General features: G+C 42.2%; 2 protein-coding genes across 7 annotated transcripts in view; one reads left to right on the forward strand and one right to left on the reverse strand.

Annotated features, from left to right (window-relative positions):
- Positions 1-8,106, forward strand: part of LOC135505018 (src kinase-associated phosphoprotein 1-like) — a 41,137-nt gene extending 33,031 nt beyond the window's left edge. The window contains exons 12-13 of one of the 3 annotated variants that reach the window (XM_064924032.1): positions 2,747-2,850; positions 7,453-8,106. In XM_064924032.1, the coding sequence (XP_064780104.1) occupies positions 2,747-2,839 (93 nt within the window). In that variant the 3' untranslated portion in view covers positions 2,840-2,850; positions 7,453-8,106. Of the gene's footprint in view, positions 1-2,746; positions 2,851-5,110; positions 5,284-7,452 lie in introns of those variants that run through there. The other 2 variants (XM_064924033.1, XM_064924031.1) reach the window with 2 other exon arrangements.
- On the reverse strand, positions 7,864-22,151 carry LOC135505017 (uncharacterized). Of its 4 annotated transcripts, none has more exons than XM_064924027.1 (8): positions 21,944-22,151; positions 21,681-21,759; positions 21,156-21,214; positions 20,649-20,735; positions 10,641-10,741; positions 10,409-10,504; positions 9,987-10,208; positions 7,864-9,389 (listed from the first exon to the last, which is right to left on the reverse strand). In XM_064924027.1, the coding sequence occupies exons 3-8, from the start codon at positions 21,180-21,182 to the stop codon at positions 8,699-8,701; spliced, it is 1,224 nt and encodes a 407-aa protein (XP_064780099.1). In that variant the 5' UTR covers positions 21,183-21,214; positions 21,681-21,759; positions 21,944-22,151; the 3' UTR covers positions 7,864-8,698. The 4 variants fall into 4 exon arrangements, with proteins under 4 accessions (XP_064780099.1, XP_064780098.1, XP_064780100.1 ...); XM_064924026.1 differs by having other exon boundaries at positions 21,839-22,151; XM_064924028.1 differs by having other exon boundaries at positions 22,065-22,135.
- Between the last annotated feature and the right edge of the window lie 60 nt (positions 22,152-22,211).

Raw genomic sequence — 22,211 nt, forward strand, 5'->3', positions numbered from 1 at the left:
GAGTCTGAGCCCGATCCAACATCACAGAAATGTAAGTCCGAACCGGAAAAAATTACAGAATTCCACAAAAATAGGCCTGTTGATGGTGTTGAGAACAATGCCACAGAGGCGGGCGGCAGCGGAGTGAGGAGAAAATGAAACAGCACTTGTCTTGGAAAAGTGAGGGAGCAAACTCAATATTGGAATAATTAGAATAAAGTAGGCTAATGCAATTGAAAGCATGTATCAAATTGTTGCGTATAGGCCAACTGAAACTCCCAAAGTCATATCCAATCGTGATGCTAAAATGGAGGTAATACCCGTGTGTGGTCAACTAGATGAAAATGTCAGCACTGTTTTGATTGGCAAAGCGCCGTTGCCTGCTTTGAGACAAGCGTTGGGGACTTGTCTTGATAAGTCAGATGTCAGACGTATAGTGTCAGATTTGAGTTTTCCCTGAATGTCTGTTTGCATATTTAGTTAGCCTACAATTACCCTGGGAAAATGTTAGCTATGTTAAAGTGTTGTCTCTATTCTGTTATATATAATGATCAGAACATTCTGCTAGCATGTTATGTAGTTTAACAAGTGGATTTTGCTATTCACTCGCGTTGTAGCCTGGCCTACTCCCGATTTGTCTGATAATCAATGTGATTTTGTTTCACTGAATCTCCGTCTGTATATTCGGTTAACTGCTCTCTGTCTGGGCAAATAAGTGGAGTTGGTAGTTAATTTATTAGTTTGCTCATCTATCACCGATCAGAAACATTTAGCATGCAATAATTAATGTAATAATAATTATTGTAGCCTAAATCAATTGTATTGTTTTGCTCATGACTGAGGTATAGGCTATAGTAAGGCTTTATATAATCAACTGCCGAGCTGTGAGAATCCTGTTTTATCTAGCTTAACCAGAGGAGGCTGGTGGGAGGAGCTATAGGAGGACAGCTCATTGTAATGGCTGTATTGGAGTCAATGGAACGGAGTCAAACACGTTGTTTCCATGTGTTTGATGTGTTTTGTACCATTCCATTGATTCCATCTGTCCTCCTGTAGCTCCTCCCACCAGCCTCCTCTAATCTTAATGTTACTTACTTCAACATATCTCAATAAATCATGCATGTCATTCATAGGCAGCTGTTATGAGATACAAAAAATATATATATTTTGTTACTAGTATTTTGGGGTTTTATTATGCCCAGTTCACGAGGCCCCTGATGATGTGAGGCCTGAGGGAAATTCCTCTTCTGCCTAATGGTAAGTACACCATTGCACAGAAAACATCATGAAGGGCCTCTTGATTATTTTAAAATTGAAGAACAATGTCTTGGTATGGAAATGGCATGGCATCCTTGGTGCCCACAGAAATGTGTTATCCATAACCCCACTGTATTTTCTCCTGAGAATTAAAGATCATTCTATCCAAAATTCAGATACGCATTACACCAAATTAAAGGGGGGAAATCTGTAGGAGGTAGGAGAGATTGAAGTTAGGGCATTGTCATCAGAATACATTTACTCCCTGTGCTTCTCTCTATGCGAGACCTCCCCATCCAGCAGGCGTACTCTGGATGAACCCGTAGTAAGCAGCGAAGAAGATGGAGTTGGCACGCTTGACAGACCTTCGCTGCCATTGGAACACTGGCGATGTAGCTGTTGTATTAAAATGGCGGCGCTGATAATCAAAAAGAGCTTTCTCAGGGAGGACGTTGGACTGTCTGGCTGCACAGATGGGCCAGGGAGATGAATACAACTTTCTGTCACTGGGGTTGGAGGAATGGATCTGCGACAGCCCCGTGGGAGAGAAACTGTTTCGTTCCTTCTCTCTGATGCCCCAATCTGTCTGTTTCTCTCCTTTTATAGATTACTATTCAAGCTAGATTTCCACAATAAAACTTGTTTTTATGACTTCAGGTATCATGGCCATATTTTAGAAATGCACACAGGTAATAGAACATGTACCTTTCCAGAAGAACATGTGTATACTTGCTTCAGTTGTCTTAAAATCAGCAAGCACATTAATTAGCCATTGTGAGTGGAGTACTCCACCTTCAATTAGCCTGTCATTCCATTGAATCAGGGCTCTGTGTGGGCGAGCAGACAGAATGAAAATGCTCTCTCTGTTCGCCACATCTGGATGGATAGCCAGCTTATCATAGCTAAATTCACTTGCTCTAAGAACATGTCAGGCCTGGGCCATCACTCTGCTCAGTGAGCTCTAACTGGTCCATACATCATCTCTGTCCAGCCACCGGACATTAGGAGTAGGTCTGTTTCTCATTCCTTTGGCTCTGTAGTGAGGTGTCAGAGCTCTCTGTATTAGAGGATGTGGGATCTATCACAGCAGTGCCCAGAGAGACAGCCAGGAGAGGGGGCAAAGATTTGACAAACATGCATTATAAATGTAAACCCCATACAAATTGACTGATCAATATAAGCTAGCCTTGGGGTTTCAGATGCTGTACCCCAATAAGAACAACACAAGATATCAAGGGCCATTTTGAGGCCATGCTAAATTATGTTATAAACCTATGATGACACAGGGAGAATCTCATTTGCATACTCCTCAGGTTCTCTCCTCAAAACCCACTGGAGGAGAAGTTCAGAGGGAAAGGACCTCTTGGCTTTCTCCTCCAGTGGATTTTGAGGAGGCGGTGAGGAAAGGAGAGAGGACGCAAAGAGAATGCAATTGAGATTCTCCTATGGTATACTGTGCATCGTTGTGCTTGTTCCTCCTCCTCACCCTGCTTGTGTCGCTCTGTTCCAGGAGTATAACATCAATGGCTGGTGGGTCGGAGAGCTGAACGGAACCGTCGGTATTGTCCCTAAAGACTTCCTCCATCCTGCCTACATCCTCTGAGCTCCCAAGAGGTACTGGAGCACTCTCATATTGTTATGATTACAGACTGATATAATGGGCTAATGTACCTTACAGGCCTCCTGACACCCATTGAGATAACCATTGAAATAGCAGGAGAGGTGTATATTCACAGCGGTGGACTGGCCATTTAAGACATCTGGTGGCTGAAAGTAGAACTGCAATTACTGCATAGACCCGAGGTGTGTCATTTTATCAGCAATGCTTAATTATAGCATCATTGACATAATTGAATTGGGAAATATGACTCCGTAGTGATATTAACTATATGCCAGATAAAGCATACAGTATCACACTGCACTACTACAGGAAATATGACTCCGTAGTGATATTAACTATACGCCAGATAAAGCATACAGTATCACACTGCACTACTACAGGAAATATGACTCCGTAGTGATATTAACTATACGCCAGATAAAGCATACAGTATCACACTGCACTACTACAGGAAATATGACTCCGTAGTGATATTAACTATACGCCAGATAAAGCATACAGTATCACACTGCACTACTACAGGAAATATGACTCCGTAGTGATATTAACTATACGCCAGATAAAGCATACAGTATCACACTGCACTACTACAGGAAATATGACTCCGTAGTGATATTAACTATACGCCAGATAAAGCATACAGTATCACACTGCACTACTACAGGAAATATGACTCCGTAGTGATATTAACTATACGCCAGATAAAGCATACAGTATCACACTGCACTACTACAGGAAATATGACTCCGTAGTGATATTAACTATACGCCAGATAAAGCATACAGTATCACACTGCACTACTACAGGAAATATGACTCCGTAGTGATATTAACTATACGCCAGATAAAGCATACAGTATCACACTGCACTACTACAGGAAATATGACTCCGTAGTGATATTAACTATACGCCAGATAAAGCATACAGTATCACACTGCACTACTACAGGAAATATGACTCCGTAGTGATATTAACTATACGCCAGATAAAGCATACAGTATCACACTGCACTACTACAGGAAATATGACTGGAGTGATATTAACTATGACATACAGTATCACACTGCACTACTACAGGAAATATGACTCTGTATGATATTAACTATACGCCAGATAAAGCATACAGTATCACACTGCACTACTACAGGAAATATGACTCTGTAGTGATATTAACTATACGCCAGATAAAGCATACAGTATCACACTGCACTACTACAGGAAATATGACTCCGTAGTGATATTAACTATACGCCAGATAAAGCATACAGTATCACACTGCACTACTACAGGAAATATGACTCCGTAGTGATATTAACTATACGCCAGATAAAGCATACAGTATCACACTGCACTACTACAGGAAATATGACTCCGTAGTGATATTAACTATACGCCAGATAAAGCATACAGTATCACACCTCACTACTACAGGAAATATGATTCCGTAGTGATATTAACTATACGCCAGATAAAGCATACAGTATCACACCTCACTACTACAGGAAATATGATTCCGTAGTGATATTAACTATACGCCAGATAAAGCATACATTATCACACTGCACTACTACAGGAAATATGACTCCGTAGTGATATTAACTATACGCCAGATAAAGCATACAGTATCACACTGCACTACTACAGGAAATATGACTCCGTAGTGATATTAACTATACGCCAGATAAAGCATACAGTATCACACTATCACAGGAAATATGACTCTGTAGTGATATTAACTATACGCCAGATAAAGCATACAGTATCACACTGCACTACTACAGGACATATGACTCCGTAGTGATGTTAACTATACGCCAGATAAAGCATACAGTATCACACTGCACTACTACAGGAAATATGACTCCGTAGTGATATTAACTATACGCCAGATAAAGCATACAGTATCACACTGCACTACTACAGGAAATATGTTATTTGACCCTGCTGGTCATCTATAAACATTTGAACATCTTGGCCATGTTCTGTTATAATCGCCACCCGGCACAGCCAGGAGAGGACTGGCTCATAGCCTGGTTCCTCTCTCGGTTTCTTCCTAGATTCTGGCCTTTCTCGGGAGTTTTTCCTAGCCACCGTGCTTCTACACCTGCATTGCTTGCTGTTTGGGGTTTTAGGCTGGGTTTCTGTACAGCACTTTGAGATATCAGCTGATGTAAGAAGGGCTTTATAAATACATTTGATTTGACTATGTTTCTCTCTGACAGTTTATCTTTGTATTGTGCCTTACTTCCACAGTTGAGTGATGTGACCGACTACATTCTCAATCCCCAACACCGAACACTTCGAGATTGATGACAGATTGACCTTTTTTATTATTTCGTAATATAGCGTTATGCTGTTCGTGTCATTGTTGTTGTATGGTTTTGTAAAGATATGCTTCATTTCCATGCATAAATTACATTACCATGGTTCTTTCTGAGGCGTTTGGTGTATACATCAAATTCTGGATAATGCTGATGTCACAAAAAGGTTTCCTCTGTTCAATTGTTTCCAATGTATTTGTGCCCATGTGAGTGAATGGAAATTGCCAGACATTGAGGAAACATTATGCCCCTGTGACAAAAATAGGAAATCTTCACTTCTGGTGAACTGGGGGGCTGTTTATTCCATATTATGAAGCATACGAATGCATGGTGCCTTCAACAGCCTTGTGTCTGAGGCTACAGTGCTTGTTATTTTGATGCTGACTTCAAATATGTAGGCCACAAGGGGTCAGGCATGCTCCCGGGTGCAATTTAATTTAATTTAATTATTTTTCAATGAAGAGTTTGAAATTGGAATACCTGATCATTTGCAATAAGAAAACATATTTATTTTTTATTTTTGAGCCTGTAAAAATATTGTTAGATATTTAAATTCCACAATATGATGTACATAAGAACTTGTTTGACTGTGCATATGAAAGTCTATGGCAATATACATGTCTGGAAACGAAAGAAACACCTATTTAGGCGAGGTGATAGCTAATATAAATGTCTAAATGTCATGCACTAAAATAGACTCAGATGCAAAGTACAGGTGGGGGGAAAAACTACAGTGCCCTCCACTAATATTGGCACCCTTGGTAAATATGAGCAAAACTGGCTGTGAAAGAAATGTCTTTGTTTATCCTCTTGGTCCTTCATTCAAAATATTCGCAAAAATCTAACCTTTAATTAAAGTAAAATAATTGAAAATAAGAAAATAAATTCATAAAATAAATATTTTTCTAAAATATGTGTGCCTCAATTATTGGAACCCCTTCATTCAATAATTTGTGCAACCTCCCTTTGACAAGATAACTGCTCTGAGACTTCTCCTATAATGCATATTGAGGTTGGAGAACACATGGTAAGGGATCAGAATCTCTCCAGATCCTTCAGATTCCATGGTCCATGATTGTGGACCCCTCTCTTCAGCTGACACGGCAAGGTTTTCTATGGGGTTTAGGTTGTGGATTGGGATGGCCATGGCAAAACCTTGATTCTTGGTCAGTGAACATTTTTTGTGTTGAGGTGTGCTTTGGATCATTGTCCTGCTGGATGACCCAACCACGGCCCAGTTTAAGCTTTCTAGCAGAGGCAGTCAGGTTTTGATTTAATATTTTTTACATTTAACCTTTATTTAACTAGGTAAGTCAGTTAAGAACAAATTCTTATTTTACAATGATGGCTTACCCCAGCCAAAACCTCCCCTAGCACGGATGACACTGGGCCAATTGTGCGCCGCCCTATGGGACTCCCGATCATGGTCGGTTGGGATACAGCCCGGGATCTGTTGTGACGCCTCTAGCAAACTGTAGGCGCTTGGGTTTGTTGTTTGATGACAGCAAATGCCTTTTTTCTATGGCAACCATCCCAAACAACTTGTGGTTATGTAGGTGGCGTCTGATTGTGGTTTTGGAGAATTTCTGACCCCAAGTCCCAACTTACGTCTGCAATTCTCCAGCTGTGATTCCTTGGAGATTTTTTGGCCACTCGAACCATCCTCCTCACTGTGTTTGGGGTCAATATAGACATGCGTCCTCTTCCAGGCTGATTGTTAACATCTCCAGTTGCTTTAAACTTCAGTTAGATTTTACTCATAAGAATTTCTAGGGGTGCCAATAATTGTGACACGTTTCAGAGTAAAAAATTTCAATAATTTTACTTAGATTTTTGTGAATATTTCTAAAGGCAGACATTTTTTCACAGCCCGTTTTGCTCATATTTACCAAGGGTGCCAATATTAGGAGGGCACTAACATTTTATTTCCAAGTACAATTATATTCCACAGAAATATTGTCATCAATAGGTGCATTCCTAGTTTATTTTTGACTATTTTTAGTTAGGTATATTGCCCTTGTACATCCTTATATGATCTAAGTGGAAAAAACTGTCTGGTAATCATCTACATAACATAAAAGGGGTACTTCAAACAACTGCTATGCCACTTAAATAAACTAATGCACTGTTAAAAGGCTGAATATGGAGAACAAACATCCACAACATGGCAAACCCCTGTACAGTGTGTTTGGGACTTTTACCATTGAAGACAATTAGACCATAACATTGAAACCAGTAGAACTGCTGTAGCCTGATGGTTTGCTTTTTCAACAGGGATGTTCTAACTAATCCAGACCTTTTCTGAACGGAATAAACCACACACACGGTTCATTTCCTGGACACAGATTAAGCCGAAGAGAAGGACAAACTGAAGGACTGGCTTGAATTGGGAGGATGATCATGAGCAAAAGCTTTTGGTTTACTTCCCAAAGTTGCAAAGAAAATGTTGCGATCCATTTAATAAACACAGGAGACTAGCCAAACTGATGTCATGGTGTGGCAGTCAGGAACAGCGACTTTACATAATATGAAAAAGCAATACTGCAAGGCGCAGCTCCATGTCAGAGATAGCAAACTGATACTGTATACTGGTTATTGGGGTGGGATTGGTATAGTGTGGGGGGATCCATGGGTGGATTTGGATCACATCTTACTCATTTGTCAGGAAGAATGATGGTTCAAATAGGATGTTAGGTACTGTATTTATTTCTCAGAGATCAAATTATATTTCCACAAAATAATGTTTCTGGAATGAAACCTGTTTCAGCACAATTCTTGTGCTTTTAGGTGGAACGACACTCATCCCCATTTGTTCAAGCTGAACCCAGAAACCCGCCCCACAACAGCAACACAGAATGCCTAAGGGGACGCATGCAGGATGACACTTTTTCCCCCCAGAACTTATGAATAAAACACAGTCAAAGTTGATTGCATGATAAGTTGCAAGTGTCTTGAGTAACATTCACCCACACCAAACTCACGTAATCACGTTTTAACAGCATCACAGTTCTGGATCACACAGCATTCAGAAGGCATGTGAATTAACTGCCAAATTATTTGCCACATTAATGCCATTGGGGCAACACAGCCGGTTGAGTTAGACTAATTCCCTCTCTGACTGACACCATTGGTACGCTGAGCATTGGTTACCTCAGGTGTGATTTCTTCATGTGAGGGATCTTGGTTAGTTTCGGGCTTTAGAATGTCTGTTGTGGAGGAGGACGTCTTCTGCCTCTGTGTGGTCTGTTTTTTGATGTCCCTTGTCAGGAGCTGACTCCATGTAGCCATTTGTCTCGTGTCCTTGTTGTCGCTCTCCTTATTACACCCATCGGATGTCTCCCCATTCCCAAGACTCTCCCCGTCCTTTCCATTAATTTCCTCGTCACTATCAAACTCTTCTGTTGTGTCCAGCTGATTATCTACTTGTTGAATGTCCAAGGGAGTCTTCCCTTGGGTTGCCTCATCGCCACTTTCCACCTCAAGATGAGTCATCGATTACTACCTTTTGGGTTGCAACATTTCAATTTTCTACCTCTTGGGTTGAGTCATCAACACTTTCCACTTCTAGGCTGATCTCTACGTGGGAGTTGATCTCATCCGTGTGTCCTTGGCTGTCCAGCTCAATGGCTGTTACTGTGTCTTTGTCACTGTCCCCTTCTGAGGTTGTTTTTTGAGCTTCCTCCGCAGGGTTAAGGTCCTCTAGAACGGTCTCCCTTAGGCCATCTTGAGGGGTTTCCTCATGGATGTCTAGCTCTGGGCTACTCTGTTTTTGAGGGATTGTCTGTGTAGTCGTGTCTGTATGGGTCTCCTCAATGACCCTCTCATTCTTCACCTCCGTTACACACTCCTCCTCCAAGCCGGTGTACTTTTCAGAGTGCGCGTCCACAAGTGTCTGCTGTTGACAATCCCCTTGGTGGTGGATCACCTCTTCATGGTTGAGCCTTTCTGGGGTAGAGTCTTCATGGCCGTCCCACTTAAAGATAGTCTCCACTGGGCCGTGTGTCTCCAGGGCGGCCTCTACATGGACTACATCGTGGTCCTCTTGGGTGACCTCTGAGGAAGGGTTCTCACCGAGCTGTAACTCTACAGCGTCTATGTCATGGGGGTCAGCTAGGAACTTCTCAGTCCGTAGGCCCTCCGGCTCACTGGAGGTGAGGTTCACAGGGGTGAGGGGCTCTTCACATCGCAGGGTAGGTAGATGAGGAACAGGGCTGTGGGGAACGAGAAGGCCATGAAGTAACAAGACTCAACAAGACCTTTATACTGACATGTAAAACCTCAAATGCAAGTCTGGGTAACGAATTGACGCCAAGACTGATTTTTCACTTTAACATGTATGTAAATAAAATTAAAATACAATGTGTAAATAAAAAAAAATACTAAGATTGTAAAGTTAAACAAACCATAAAACTCTATGCATAAGGACTACTTAACAATTTCCACAAAAAGCCCTTTACTTGAAGCACAGTGCAGATGCAAAGATTGGTAACAGAATGATGGAACAAACAGCGCAAACCACCATTCTGTTACCAAACATTGCATCTGCCGGGATTCAATCCAATCGGCCCTTTTCGGCTAGGCGCCATAAAGGAGGTCGTGGAGATCGCATTCAAAGTGAACGCTGCAGATGTTGGCTCAATCGGAAATTAGTTATGCGGACCGGATTGAATACTGGCCTAAAACACTGTGTTTACTGAACACAATCAAGTCTATTCGGGAGCACACCAGGAGTTTAATCTCAAAACTACAACTCATATGTGTCTGTGTGGACAGTTGTGCTATTTGATCTGTTGACACTCCAGTCTTACCTCTCCGTGGACTCATAAGGAACTGGAGTAAGACTCGGGTCCTGGGCTAAGTCCTCTTCTGGAACCTGGCCCTGATTGGATGAGCCGTAGGTGAGGATGGCCTCTGTCACAGTGTAGGGGGTGTGGCCCTGCACACAGTCCAGGATGTGACCAACCGGCAGTTGGGTTTGCAGGAAGAGGTGGAGCTGGCTATCTGACAGACATACTGTCATGCTACACACTCTGAAGAAAGACAAACGACGTACGCCAATGTCATGCTCAATGTTGGGGTCTCATTTTATCTGATTAGTCATGTTTAAAAAAAAGTTTCCTTTGTGCTCATTTCAGGTGTGACAATATAATGACCAATAGAGGGAACAACCAAGCACTATAATTGAAAAGGTGAAGTCGTAGCTAATTATTAACTTAGGAGAGGAACTGACTTGTCCAGAAAGGACTGCAGGCCTGTCCTCCTCTTCTCCAGGAAGTCCTCACCACTAGAGGAGAAGAAGGGCTTGCTGGGCAGGTCTGGGACAGGTCTATAGGACAGAGAATAACCCAAAGCTCACAGAACAGGACAACTTCACATTAAAAGTTTCAAATTATTTTTTTTCTACAACAAATAAAAAAGGGGGAGTTAAGCCATGCACATTGGGGGACATTGCTATGACTTACACCAAGCCAGTGTTCTTCTGCATCCTCTTCTTGAGCCAGACAAACTCACTGTAGCGACGGCGCACACATGACGTCTTGGCCGTGAAAGCCTTGCTGTTGGTCTGTGAGTAAAAAGAGGGTGCACCATAATGTCATGTGGATACAGACGATACCAATGGGAGATATGGACAAAAAGTCATACTGTGATAAATTGATACATTTTGCACAATAGCAATAAATACAACTTTTTTACTTTCCATTAGCGGCAGGGCTCTAGACTGACCTTTTCCAGTACCAAGTAAGACATGAAAGAATTTTGCTATTTATCTAACATGTTCAGGGAACATCGATGGATGTTTTGATGTGCAACATGTCAAAATATGATTCAGAATGAGCTGATTTATTTTAGGCTCTTTACAGATCAATATGCCCGCATATTTTTGGGGCATATTGGTCTAGGATAAATGCGACATACTTCACCCACCTGAGGAAGCGGGAACTCAAAACACATGAGCTAGATTGCTAACTAAATATGACATTGGTGCTGGATAGCCATTTAATTGATCGAACAGTAACTGTAATGTCCTACAAAAATGTTCATCTCCATTACATACTCTGCCAAGTGATGGTATTTCCTCAATATTGAGAGTAACAATATGTTTATACTCACAGAAAGGTGAGACTTGTATCTTTAGCAGTAAAAGTTTTTTTAAAAGTGTTTTGCCAATTATATTTGTTTAAATGCTTCTCAACTTCCATGTGTGTGTGCTTATCAGAATGCATCTCTCCTTTCACTTCTTCCATTTTCTGTAATCAATCTTGCACACGCAACAACTCTGCAAAATGTGTCCTACCCGGTCGGAAAACAGTGACGAGCACGCAGCACCCCTTCTACGGGCATGTGGGGGAAGGGTTCTTTAAATGTAACATTCAATCTAAATTCCAGGAGACAATTATAGCCATTTCGGCTAATGCAAAATTCTCCTGACCTTCAAAGTAGGGGTGAATTTGAGGTATGGCTAAGCGAGACTACTGTTGACCAAATAATGGTAAACAAAATTGCTTCGGTAAGAGGGTAATGTCTGTGTCAGTAATTTTAGCTTTATCATCCCAGCTCTAGCCCAACAACCTTTGTCCCTAGTATTGATAACTATTTGGAAAACAAAATTGACATTTACACTGAGTATACAAAACATTAAGAACACCTGCTCTTTCCATGACAGACTGACCAGGTGAACGCTATGATCCCTTATTGATGTCACTTGTTAAATCCACTTCAAATTGGTGTAGATAAAGGGGAGGGAGACCGGTTAAAGAAGGATTTTTAAGCTTTGAGACATGGATTGTGTACGTGTGCCATTCAGATGGTGAATGGACAAGGCAAAACATTGAAATGCCTTTGAAAGGGTTATGGTAGTAGGTTCCAGGAGCACCGGTTTGACTGAAGAACTGCAACACTGATGAGTTTTTCACACGCAACAGTTTCCAGTGTGTGTCAAGAAAAGGTCCACCACCCAAATGACATACAAACAACTCGAAACAACTGTGGGAAGCATTGGCATCAACACGGGCTAGCATCTCTGTGGAACACTTGACACCTTGTAGAGCCCATGCCCCGACGAATTGAGGCTGTTCTAAAGGCAAAGCGGGGTGGGGGGCAACTCACCAATAGGAAGGTGTTCCTAATGTTTGGCATACTCAATGTATATTATTTTGTCATTGTTGTACATTTGCTGTTGACAGTACACAACAACATAGCAGCATTTACCCAACCAAAATCACCACAATTTAGCATTTAAGAAAATCTGAAGTGTCAGCCAGTCTTGCCGCAGAACGAGACACAGCCTGCTTCAGAGAAGCCATTTAGTCTTGAGCCATAATCAATTACCCATTGAACTGATGGCTTCTCATTGATAACATTCCGCTCTAGAAAATATTAACATCTATCCTAGGACTTATTCTGCTTTTATCAGGTAGTGCTTAGACGACAACATCCCCAGTCACTGTGCGTTCTTACCCAAACCAAAAGCCTTACATTAACGGTGACCTCCACACTATGGCAAAGGCTAGAAATACGGCTACCACTGAGGGTTTCTCATTAGCTAGGTTTCCATCCAATTAGCGACAGATTTATGCAAATATTCTAAAAATGCACATAAAATATGCATAAAACCAATGTCCACTATTTTCCCACCAGAGGTGTGTTTCCATCAAATGTCCTTGTTGGAGGTATAAGGCTATGCGTGACGCCGTAGTGCACATAAAATTCCATGTACCGAATAAAAAAAATACATGTTAGGTCCTACAGAGTGACGCAGTGGTCTAAGACACTGCATCGCTGTGCCACTAGAGATCCTGGTTAGAGTCCAGGCTCTGTCGCAGCCGGCCGTGACCGGGAGACCCATGGGGCGGCGGTGTCCGGGTTAGGGGAGGGTTTGGCCGGCCGGGATGTCCTTGTCCCATCGCGCTCTAGCGACTCGGGCGGGCCGGGCGCATGCACGCTGACACGGTTGCCAGTTTGTCCTCCGACAGATTGGTGCGGCTGCCTTCCGGGTTAAGGCCCGCTACCAAAACCTGCGGACTCTCCTTCACTGCAGCCAACGTGAGTAAAACATTTAAACGTGTTAACATTTACATTTAAGTCATTTAGCAGACGCTCTTATCCAGAGCGACTTACAAATTGGCTAACCCTCACAAGGCTGCAGGCCCAGACGGCATTCCCGGCCGCGTTCTCAGAGCATGCACAGACCAGCTGGCTGATGTGTTTACGGACATATTCAATCAATCCTTATCCCAGTCTGCTGTTCCCACATGCTTCAAGAGGGCCACCATTGTTCCTGTTCCCAAGAAAGCTAACTGAGCTAAATGAATACCGCCCTGTAGCACTCACTTCAGTCATCATGAAGTGCTGTGAGAGACTAGTCAAGGACCATATCACTGCCACCCTACCTGACACCCTAGACCCACTCCAATTTGCTTACTGCCCCAATAGGTCCACTGACGACACAATCGCCACCACACTGCCCTAACCCATCTGGACAAGAGGAATACTTATGTAAGAATGCTGTTGGGTCCCTGGGTCTCGACCTCACCCTGTGCAACTGGGTCCTGGACTTCCTGACGGGCCACCCCCAGGTGGTGAGGGTAGGTAACAACATCTCCACCCAGCTGATCCGCAACACTGGGTCCTCACAAGGGTGCGTGCTCAGCCCTCCCCTGTACTCCCTGTTCACCCACTGAGTGGCCATGCACACCTCCAACTCAATCATCAAGTTTGCAGACGACACTGCAATGGTAGGCTTGAATACCAACAACGACGAGACGGCCTACAGGGTGCATGTGAGGGCCCTCGGAGTGTGGTGTCAGGTAATTAACCTCACACTCAATGTCAACAAAACAAAGGAGATGATAGTGGACTTCAGGAAACAGCAGAGGGAGCACCCCCCTATCTACATTGATGGGACAGCAGTGGAGAAGGTGGAAAGTTCCTCTGCGTACACATCACGGACAAACTGAAATGGTCCACCCACACAGACAGCGTGGTGAAGAAAGCGCAGCAGCGCCTCTTCAACCTCAGGAGGCTGAAGAAATTCAGCTTGTCACCAAAAACACTCAAACTTGTAAAAATGCACAATCGAGAGCATCCTGTCGTGCTGTATGACCGCCTGGCAAGGCAGCTGCTCCACCCACAACCGTAAGGCTCTCCAGAGGGTAGTGAGGTCTTCACAACGCATCACCGGGTGCAAACTACCTGTCCTCCAGGACACCTACACCACCCAATGTCACAGGAAGGCCAAAAAGATCATCAAGGAAACAACCACCCGAGCCACTGCCTGTTCACCCCGCTATCATCCAGAAGGTGAGGTCAGTACAGGTGCATCAAAGTGGGGACCGAGAGACTGAAAAACAGCTTCTATCTCAAGGCCATCAGACTGTTAAACAGCCATCACTAACATTGAGTGGCTGCTGCCAACATACTGACTCAACTCCAGCCACTTTCATAATGGAAAAATTGATGTCATAAATGTATCACCAGCCACTTTAAACAATGCCACTATATATAAATGTTTACATACCCTACATTACTCATCTCATATGTATATACACTGTACTCTATAACATCTACTGCATCTTGCCTATGCCGTTCGGCCATCACTCATTTATTTATTGCTATGTACATATTCGTATTCATATCTTTACACTTGTGTGTATAAGGTAGTTGTGAAATTGTTAGGTTAGATTACTTGTTAGATATTACTGCATGGTCGGAACTAGAAGCACAAGCATTTCGCAACACTCGCATTAACACCTGCTAATCGTGTGTATGTGACAAATAAAATTTGATGCAGGCTAATAACAACTAGACATTTTTTACATTAGCATGTTCTTACATGGATTTACATATATTTACTCAAACCTACTGGACCAAACAGAATTTCTAATGGCCCGGACATTAGTTCTTTTATAAATGCATTTATTTTGGCAGATTGCAAAATATGACCTTCTCATTCAAGAAAGGATAAATATATTGTTTCGGATGATAATAAAACATGTTATTTTCTTTAGTTACTTTTTCCTCAACTTGTTTCTCTAACTTTATAGCAAGTCAAGCTAGCTTGGTGATGAGTTGAATCAAGTGTGTAGTGCTAGGGCAAAAACAAAGACCCTTTTGGGTCCCCAGGACCAGGATAGAGAAATGCTACATTAGGGTTCTGAAGCTGACATCCTCTACCATTGCATATCAACTTCAATCATTTCTGTAAATCAGTGCTGTGATTTTCTCACTCCATCCTGCCAGCAATGGGTTGGGTCAACCTGTTCAGCACTGCACCTGTACTGCCGCTGTAGCGCAAGTCCACCTCGCAGTTTGCATATCATCACCTTCTCAAAGTTTTATTTATTTTACCTTTATTTAACTAGGCAAGTCAGTTAAGAACAAATTCTTATTTTCAATGACAGCTTAGGAACAGTGGGTTAACTGCCTGTTCAGGGGCAGAACGACAGATTTGTACTTTGTCTGGTCGGGGGTTTGAACTTGCAACCTTCCAGTTACTAGTCCAACGCTCTAACCACTAGCCTATTGCCATACACGACTTCACTGCTGTTGCTTCCCTGTGTCTCTCGCTCTACCATTTTTCTATTTGTTAATGACTATGACGTGCGGAGCGCTTTATATCCAAGGCAAATCACTTGAAAGACGCATATCTCCTCCTACTAAACACAAAAAGCATTGTTGCATTAGATGTTTGTTTAATTTTCCCTTTATGATGTTGATGAGCAGGGCCTGTGGTAGTTAGTGGTAACTGCACCATGATTTTACTCTGAACAAAAATATAAACACGACATGTGAAGTGTTGGTCCCATGTTTCATGAGTTAAAATAAAAGATTCACAAAATTTTCCATACACACAAAAAACCTTATTTTTCTCAAATTGTGTGTACACATTGTTACATCCATGTTTGTGAGCATTTCTCCATTGACAAGATAATCCATCCACCTGACAGGTGTAGCATATCAAGAAGCTGATTAAACAGCATGTTCATTACACAGGTGGACCTTGTGCTGAGGACCATAAAAGGCAACTCTAAAATGGGAAGTTGTGTCACACAACACAATGCCACAGATGTCAAGTTGAGGGAGCATGCAATTAGCATGCTGACCGGAGCTGTTGCCAGAGTATTTAATGTTGATTTCTCTACCATAAGTAGCCTTCAACATATTTTTAGAGAATTTGGCATTACGTCCAAACGGGCTCACAACCGCAGACCACATGTAACCAAGGCAGCCCAGGACCACCATATCTGGCTTCTTCACCTGCGGGATTGCCTGTGACCTGACTGCAGGTTGGTGTCGTGACCAATTTCAGTGGGCAAATTGCTCACCTTCAAAGGACACTGGCACACTGGAGAAGTGTGCTCTTTTTGGATGAATCCCGGTTTCAACTGTACCGGGCAAATTGCAGACAACGTGTATGGCGTTGTGTGGGTGAGCGGTTTGATGGTAAACAGAATGCCCCATGGTGACGGTGAGGTTGTGGTACAGATTTATTTCAATTGACTCTTTTCCTTATATGAACTGAAACTCGTTAAAATCGTAGAAATTGTTGTGTTTATATTTGTGTTCTGTGTAATTTTGCAAAATAAAATGATTTAAAAAAAAGTTTTCAGTAAGGGATGATTAACTTTTTGAAAAAAATCCCTGTCATTTAAATCGTTGTCACCCCTAGTGCGTTCTTACCCGAACAAAAAGCCTTGGATTAACGGTGACATCCGCACTATGCTAAAGGCTAGAGTTACCGCTTTTCAAGGATGGTACACAGATGAAGACAAGTCATCCCGCAACGACCTTTGCTGAGTCATCAAACACCCCTGCCTCTTTTTGCCACCGCTTCCTCTTTTGAGTCCAGGGATTAGGGCCTGGTCCGGAGTAAGCAGATTGTCTAGAGCTGCCAACTCAAGTAGAAATGTTCATCCAAATTGAGGTTAATAACGGCTGTTTTGATGTCCAGAATCTGTTTCGGTCGTAGGAAAAGATGGCAGAGGCATTATGTAAAAACCAAAAGTTAAAAATCAGCATTAAAAAAAATAAACACTAAATAGGAGAATTGGTCAGGAGCCTGTAAGACGGATGACATCCACTGCTGTTGTGCAGTGGATCAATAACTTAAGTTGCTCAGGTGTCCACATCACTGAGGACTTAACATGGTCCACACTCACGATGCGGGCACAACAGCGCCTCTTCTTCCTCAGGCTGAATAGATTTAAATATGCTATTGGTACTCCTTGTATTTAGCTGATGTTCTTGTGTGTTTTCTTTTCTTTTACAAGACCTTCCACAACGATGCAAAGTTAAGGGAAAGAAAAACACACAAGAATGTCAGCTATATACAGTGGGGCAAAAAAGTATTAAGTCAGCCACCAATTGTGCAAGTTCTCCCACTTAAAAAGATGAGCGAGGCCTGTAATTGTCATCATAGGTACACTTCAACTATGACAGACAAAATGAGGGGTGAAAAAAAATCCAGAAAATCACTGTAGGATTTTTAATTTATTTATTTGCAAATTATGGTGGAAAATAAGTATTTGGTCAATAACAAAAGTTTCTCAATATTTTGTTGGCAATGACAGAGGCCAAACATTTTCTGTAAGTCTTCACAAGGTTCACACACACTGTTGCTGATATTTTGGCCCATTCCTCCATGCAGATCTCCTCTGGAGCAGTGATGTTTTGGGGCTGTTGCTGGGCAACACGGACTTTCAACTCCCTCCAAAGATTTTCTATGGGGTTGAGATCTGGAGACTGGCTAGGCCACTCCAGGACCTTGAAATGCTTCTTACGAAGCCACTCCTTCGTTGCCCGGGCAGTGTGTTTGGGATCATTGTCATGCTGAAAGACCCAGCCACGTTTCATCTTCAATACCCTTGCTGATGGAAGGAGGTTTTCACTCAAAACCTCACAATACATGGCCCCATTCATTATTTCCTTGACACGGATCAGTTGTCCTGGTCCCTTTGCAGAAAAACAGCCCCAAAGCATGATGTTTCCACCCCCATGCTTCACAGTAGGTATGGTGTTCTTTGGATGCAACTCAGCAATCTTTGTCCTCCAAACATGACGAGTTGAGTTTTTACCAAAAAGTTATTTTGTTTTCATCTGACCATATGACATTCTCCCAATCTTCTTCTGGATCATCCAAATGCTCTCTGGCGAACTTCAGACGGGCCTGGACATGTACTGGCTTAAGCAGGGGGACACGTCTGGCACTGCAGGATTTGAGTCCCTGGCGGCGTAGTGTGTTACTGATGGTAGGCTTTGTTACTTTGGTCCCAGCTCTCTGCAGGTCATTCACTAGGTCACCCCGTGTGGTTCGGGGATTTTTGCTCACCATTCTTGTGATCATTTTCACCCCACGGGGTGAGATCTTGCGTGGAGCCCCGGATCGAGGAAGATTATCAGTGGTCTTGTATGTCTTCCATTTCCTAATAATTGCTCCCACAGTTGATTTCTTCCAACCATGCTGCTTACCTATTGCAGATTCAGTCTTCCCAGCTTGGTGCAGGTCCACAATTTTGTTTCTGGTGTCCTTTGACAGCTCTTTGGTATTGGCCATAGTGGTGTTTGTAGTGTGACTGTTTGAGGTTGTGGACAGGTGTCTTTTATACTGATAACAAGTTCAAACAGATGCCATTAATACAGGTAATTAGTAGGGAGAACAAAGGAGCCACTTAAAGAAGAAGTTACAGGTCTGTGAGAGCCAGAAATCTTGCTTGTTTGTAGGTGACCAAATACTTATTTTCCACCATAATTTGCAAATAAATTAATTAAAAATCCTACAATGTGATTTTCTGGAATTTTTTCTCTCATTTTGTCTGTCATAGTTGAAGTGTACCTATGATGAAAATTACAGGCCTCTCAACTTTTTAAGTGGGACAACTTGCACAATTGGTGGCTGACTAAATACCTTTTTGCCCCACTGTACAAGGCGTACCAATAGCATATCAACGTGCAGTAATATGTGGTAATTGAGGTAAGTAGGCAGGCAGGGGTAAAGTGTCTAGGCATCAGGTTACATAATAATAGAAGTAAAAAGTAGCGACTGCGTGTATGTGAGTACGTGGATAGAGCTTGCCAGGCGGTCGTAGAGAGAACAGTCCATGGCTTGGGTGGCTGAAGTCTGGCAATTCCTTGTAAGAGAGCTGGTAAGTAAATATTTCACCTGTTGTATTCAACACATTAAAAAATGTTCTGCATCATGTCCTTCTGATGACTGAATCAAGCACATAGGCTAATGTCAGGAAGGGACAAGGACAATACAGATTAAGAACTTGAACTGCAGGATTCCATTGTGTTTACAGAGAACAAGGTCAACACTAGATTGTCATGCAATTTGAATAAAGCCGTCCAATGTTAAAAGGTAGACTCAGCAAAATAACCTTGCCACGAGCAGCAGCGCAGATATTGAGATGAGCGAGATGTAAGACTTCGCTCTCACAGTCACACAGTATCTGCGCATGTGCACAGGTTCGCTTCATACTGTTACAGCGTGGTAGCCAGTGCACCAAAACAGTGGAGAAGTTGAGACTCGCACTTCAACGCTCTTAGTTTTTGCGGAAATTTACCCACTGCGGTTTACTTTCTGCATCGACATCATGTCGCCGAGTCTACTTTTAAGCATCCAGTTTCTCCAGCTAGCCAGCACAAAATGTTGTTATGGGTTCGAGAATAAGTCTCCATCAAAATAGCTTGATGCTGGTTTAGCTATTCATCACCATGAGTCAAACATCATGGCGAGAGCAAAGTGAATTGCAGAGATTAACAAAAAGCACATGATCGTTGTAGAATTCATAACAAACATGTTTACCTCTGAGGACTTCTGTAAAGCATATTCAGTTAATCAAGTATATTCATAGTGTAATTTGTCTAGTTGAACCTTCGGTGTTTTTTAGTATTTAGAAATATAACTTTGATGTAATGGGAAACGTCATGTGAATTGAAAATAATTTGGCCTTGAGCTGGGCCTCTTGTCCCGAAATGATAAGCAGCCAGCAGCAAATCACATTTGTGCAGTGCGTGAAGAGGATAATGGACAGCTATGGAAAATGACCAGTTATTATGTGGGAGTCATGTGCTGGCTGGAAAGTATATATAGAACTTTCTGTAACATTCATATTTTAGTGCATTTTCTTATGACACTTCTGGTTTATAAACTTTTGAAAGTCAGAGGTTTTGTCTCTGGTTCTGTTAAAAGGAAAATGATTAGGAATAGAGTACAAGATTTATCCTTCATTCAACTCCAGCATTCTAACCCACAGGCCATCCACTTTAGTGACATGTAGGTTAATTTGGTGATAGGAGTAGTAATTTGTTTTTCCTGGTCCTGCCTCATCTATGATAAATGCACATCATGAGTAAAGAAATTTCAAACTAGCCCTTCCTGATTACTTCGGATCTACAGCTCTAGTAAGGACTTACGCACACATTGAGACAACTGCTTCTTTGTCAAGTTTAGACAGTGAATGGACACTCACATGTAGGAATATCTTGAAATCTACGTACGAATTCCAAGACCCGTCATTCTGAACCCGAGGATCTTGGACCCGTACAGCAACAAACTCCTGCAGAGACAAACAAAAGACTGCTTTCACTAACAGAGGCAGCTGCAGGCAGTTTGTGTAGCTAAATTGGTGAATCAACAGCTTGCAAAGCTTGGAGGAAGTGATACAACAAGGTGTTGATGGTTCCATGTCATGGGGACAATCTCAATTGAGCATCCTCGGGTCCTCTTCTCGCCTCCTTCTCAAAACCCATTGGAGGATTAGGTCAGAGTGGCGGGACAATTAGATTTCTCATCATTGGATTTAGATAAGGAGGCGAGGACAGGACTGAGGACAGGACGTGAGGAGTATGCAAATGAGATTCTCCCATGATTGCGCGACACAACTGTGTATCCTTTTTTCACACAACAGTTTTGTTTACCAGAGCATACAGTGGAGAAAAGTGTCAGAGTAAATGGGGAGAGAATGAGGGTAACTTACGTCTTCTTCGTGATTCTTAATCATCATTCAGAGTATCTGTTAATCCCGTGAAGAACAATCTGTGTAAAAAATAAATTTTAAAAAGTATGTTTTTAGTTCCACCTCTAAAAAAAACAATATATCGGCAGATATATCGGTGACTTTGCTGCCTCCGTAAAAGAGGTATTGGAATCGGAAGCAAAAATCTAATTTGGGTCGGGCTCTAATTTACATATTTTCGTGATTCTTAATAATCGTTCCGTAGACTACGCTGCACATGATACATCTGCCAAACAAAGAAGAAACCACAAAAAAACACAATATCAACGAGTCAGCAAAAAAGGTGGAAACTGCCAATGCTTCTCGTCCACAGGTGGCACCTCTCAAGTCTCACTAAAGCACTCAGTCACATGAGGACAACGGTTCAGGGCCGCAATAATCTTTGTGAAAAAGGTACGCATCAATATCTCAAATGCAGTTAGTATTTTGCTTCTCTTTGCTGTTAGCCATGGGAACAGAAGATTGGGGAGGAATTCCTTCACTTGCCATTTGCCCTCAAGATAATCCCCCCTCCTCGTCTTGATAGCAGAGACGCAATTAGGTTTAACTCCACCACCAACCACTCCTGTGTAAAAGAAAGTATTTGACTGTAGGCACATTGTAAAAATAAATGTTGATACAATTCAAAAGTCACTGACACTAACGTTTGTTTACCCACACTTCCTAGCTAGCCTAACAAACTGATGAATCGTGTTTTGGAATGACAACTTGGGCTAGGCTAGCTGGTAACGTTCATATGAAGTCAGTACATTTGTAACGTCTTCTTAAAAATGTGATTTGAAAGAGCCACAAATAATTGGCTAGCTAACAGTAGCGATTCAGAGTTGAGCGCTTCGACCGATATTTAGAAACACTAAAGTGTCGAATTACAATCAATACAAAGATCTGCTGAACTCGGTGCAGTTTCGACGAAATTTTAATTCACTAAAATCATGCCTTGGCATCAATTGAGACGCAATTTCCGTTTCCGGGCAAACTCAAACCCTTTAAATAAATAAATAAACAGTCGCCATTTTC

The sequence above is a fragment of the Oncorhynchus masou genome, chromosome 18 (genome assembly GCF_036934945.1).
Source record: "Oncorhynchus masou masou isolate Uvic2021 chromosome 18, UVic_Omas_1.1, whole genome shotgun sequence".
Lineage (NCBI taxonomy): Eukaryota > Metazoa > Chordata > Actinopteri > Salmoniformes > Salmonidae > Oncorhynchus > Oncorhynchus masou.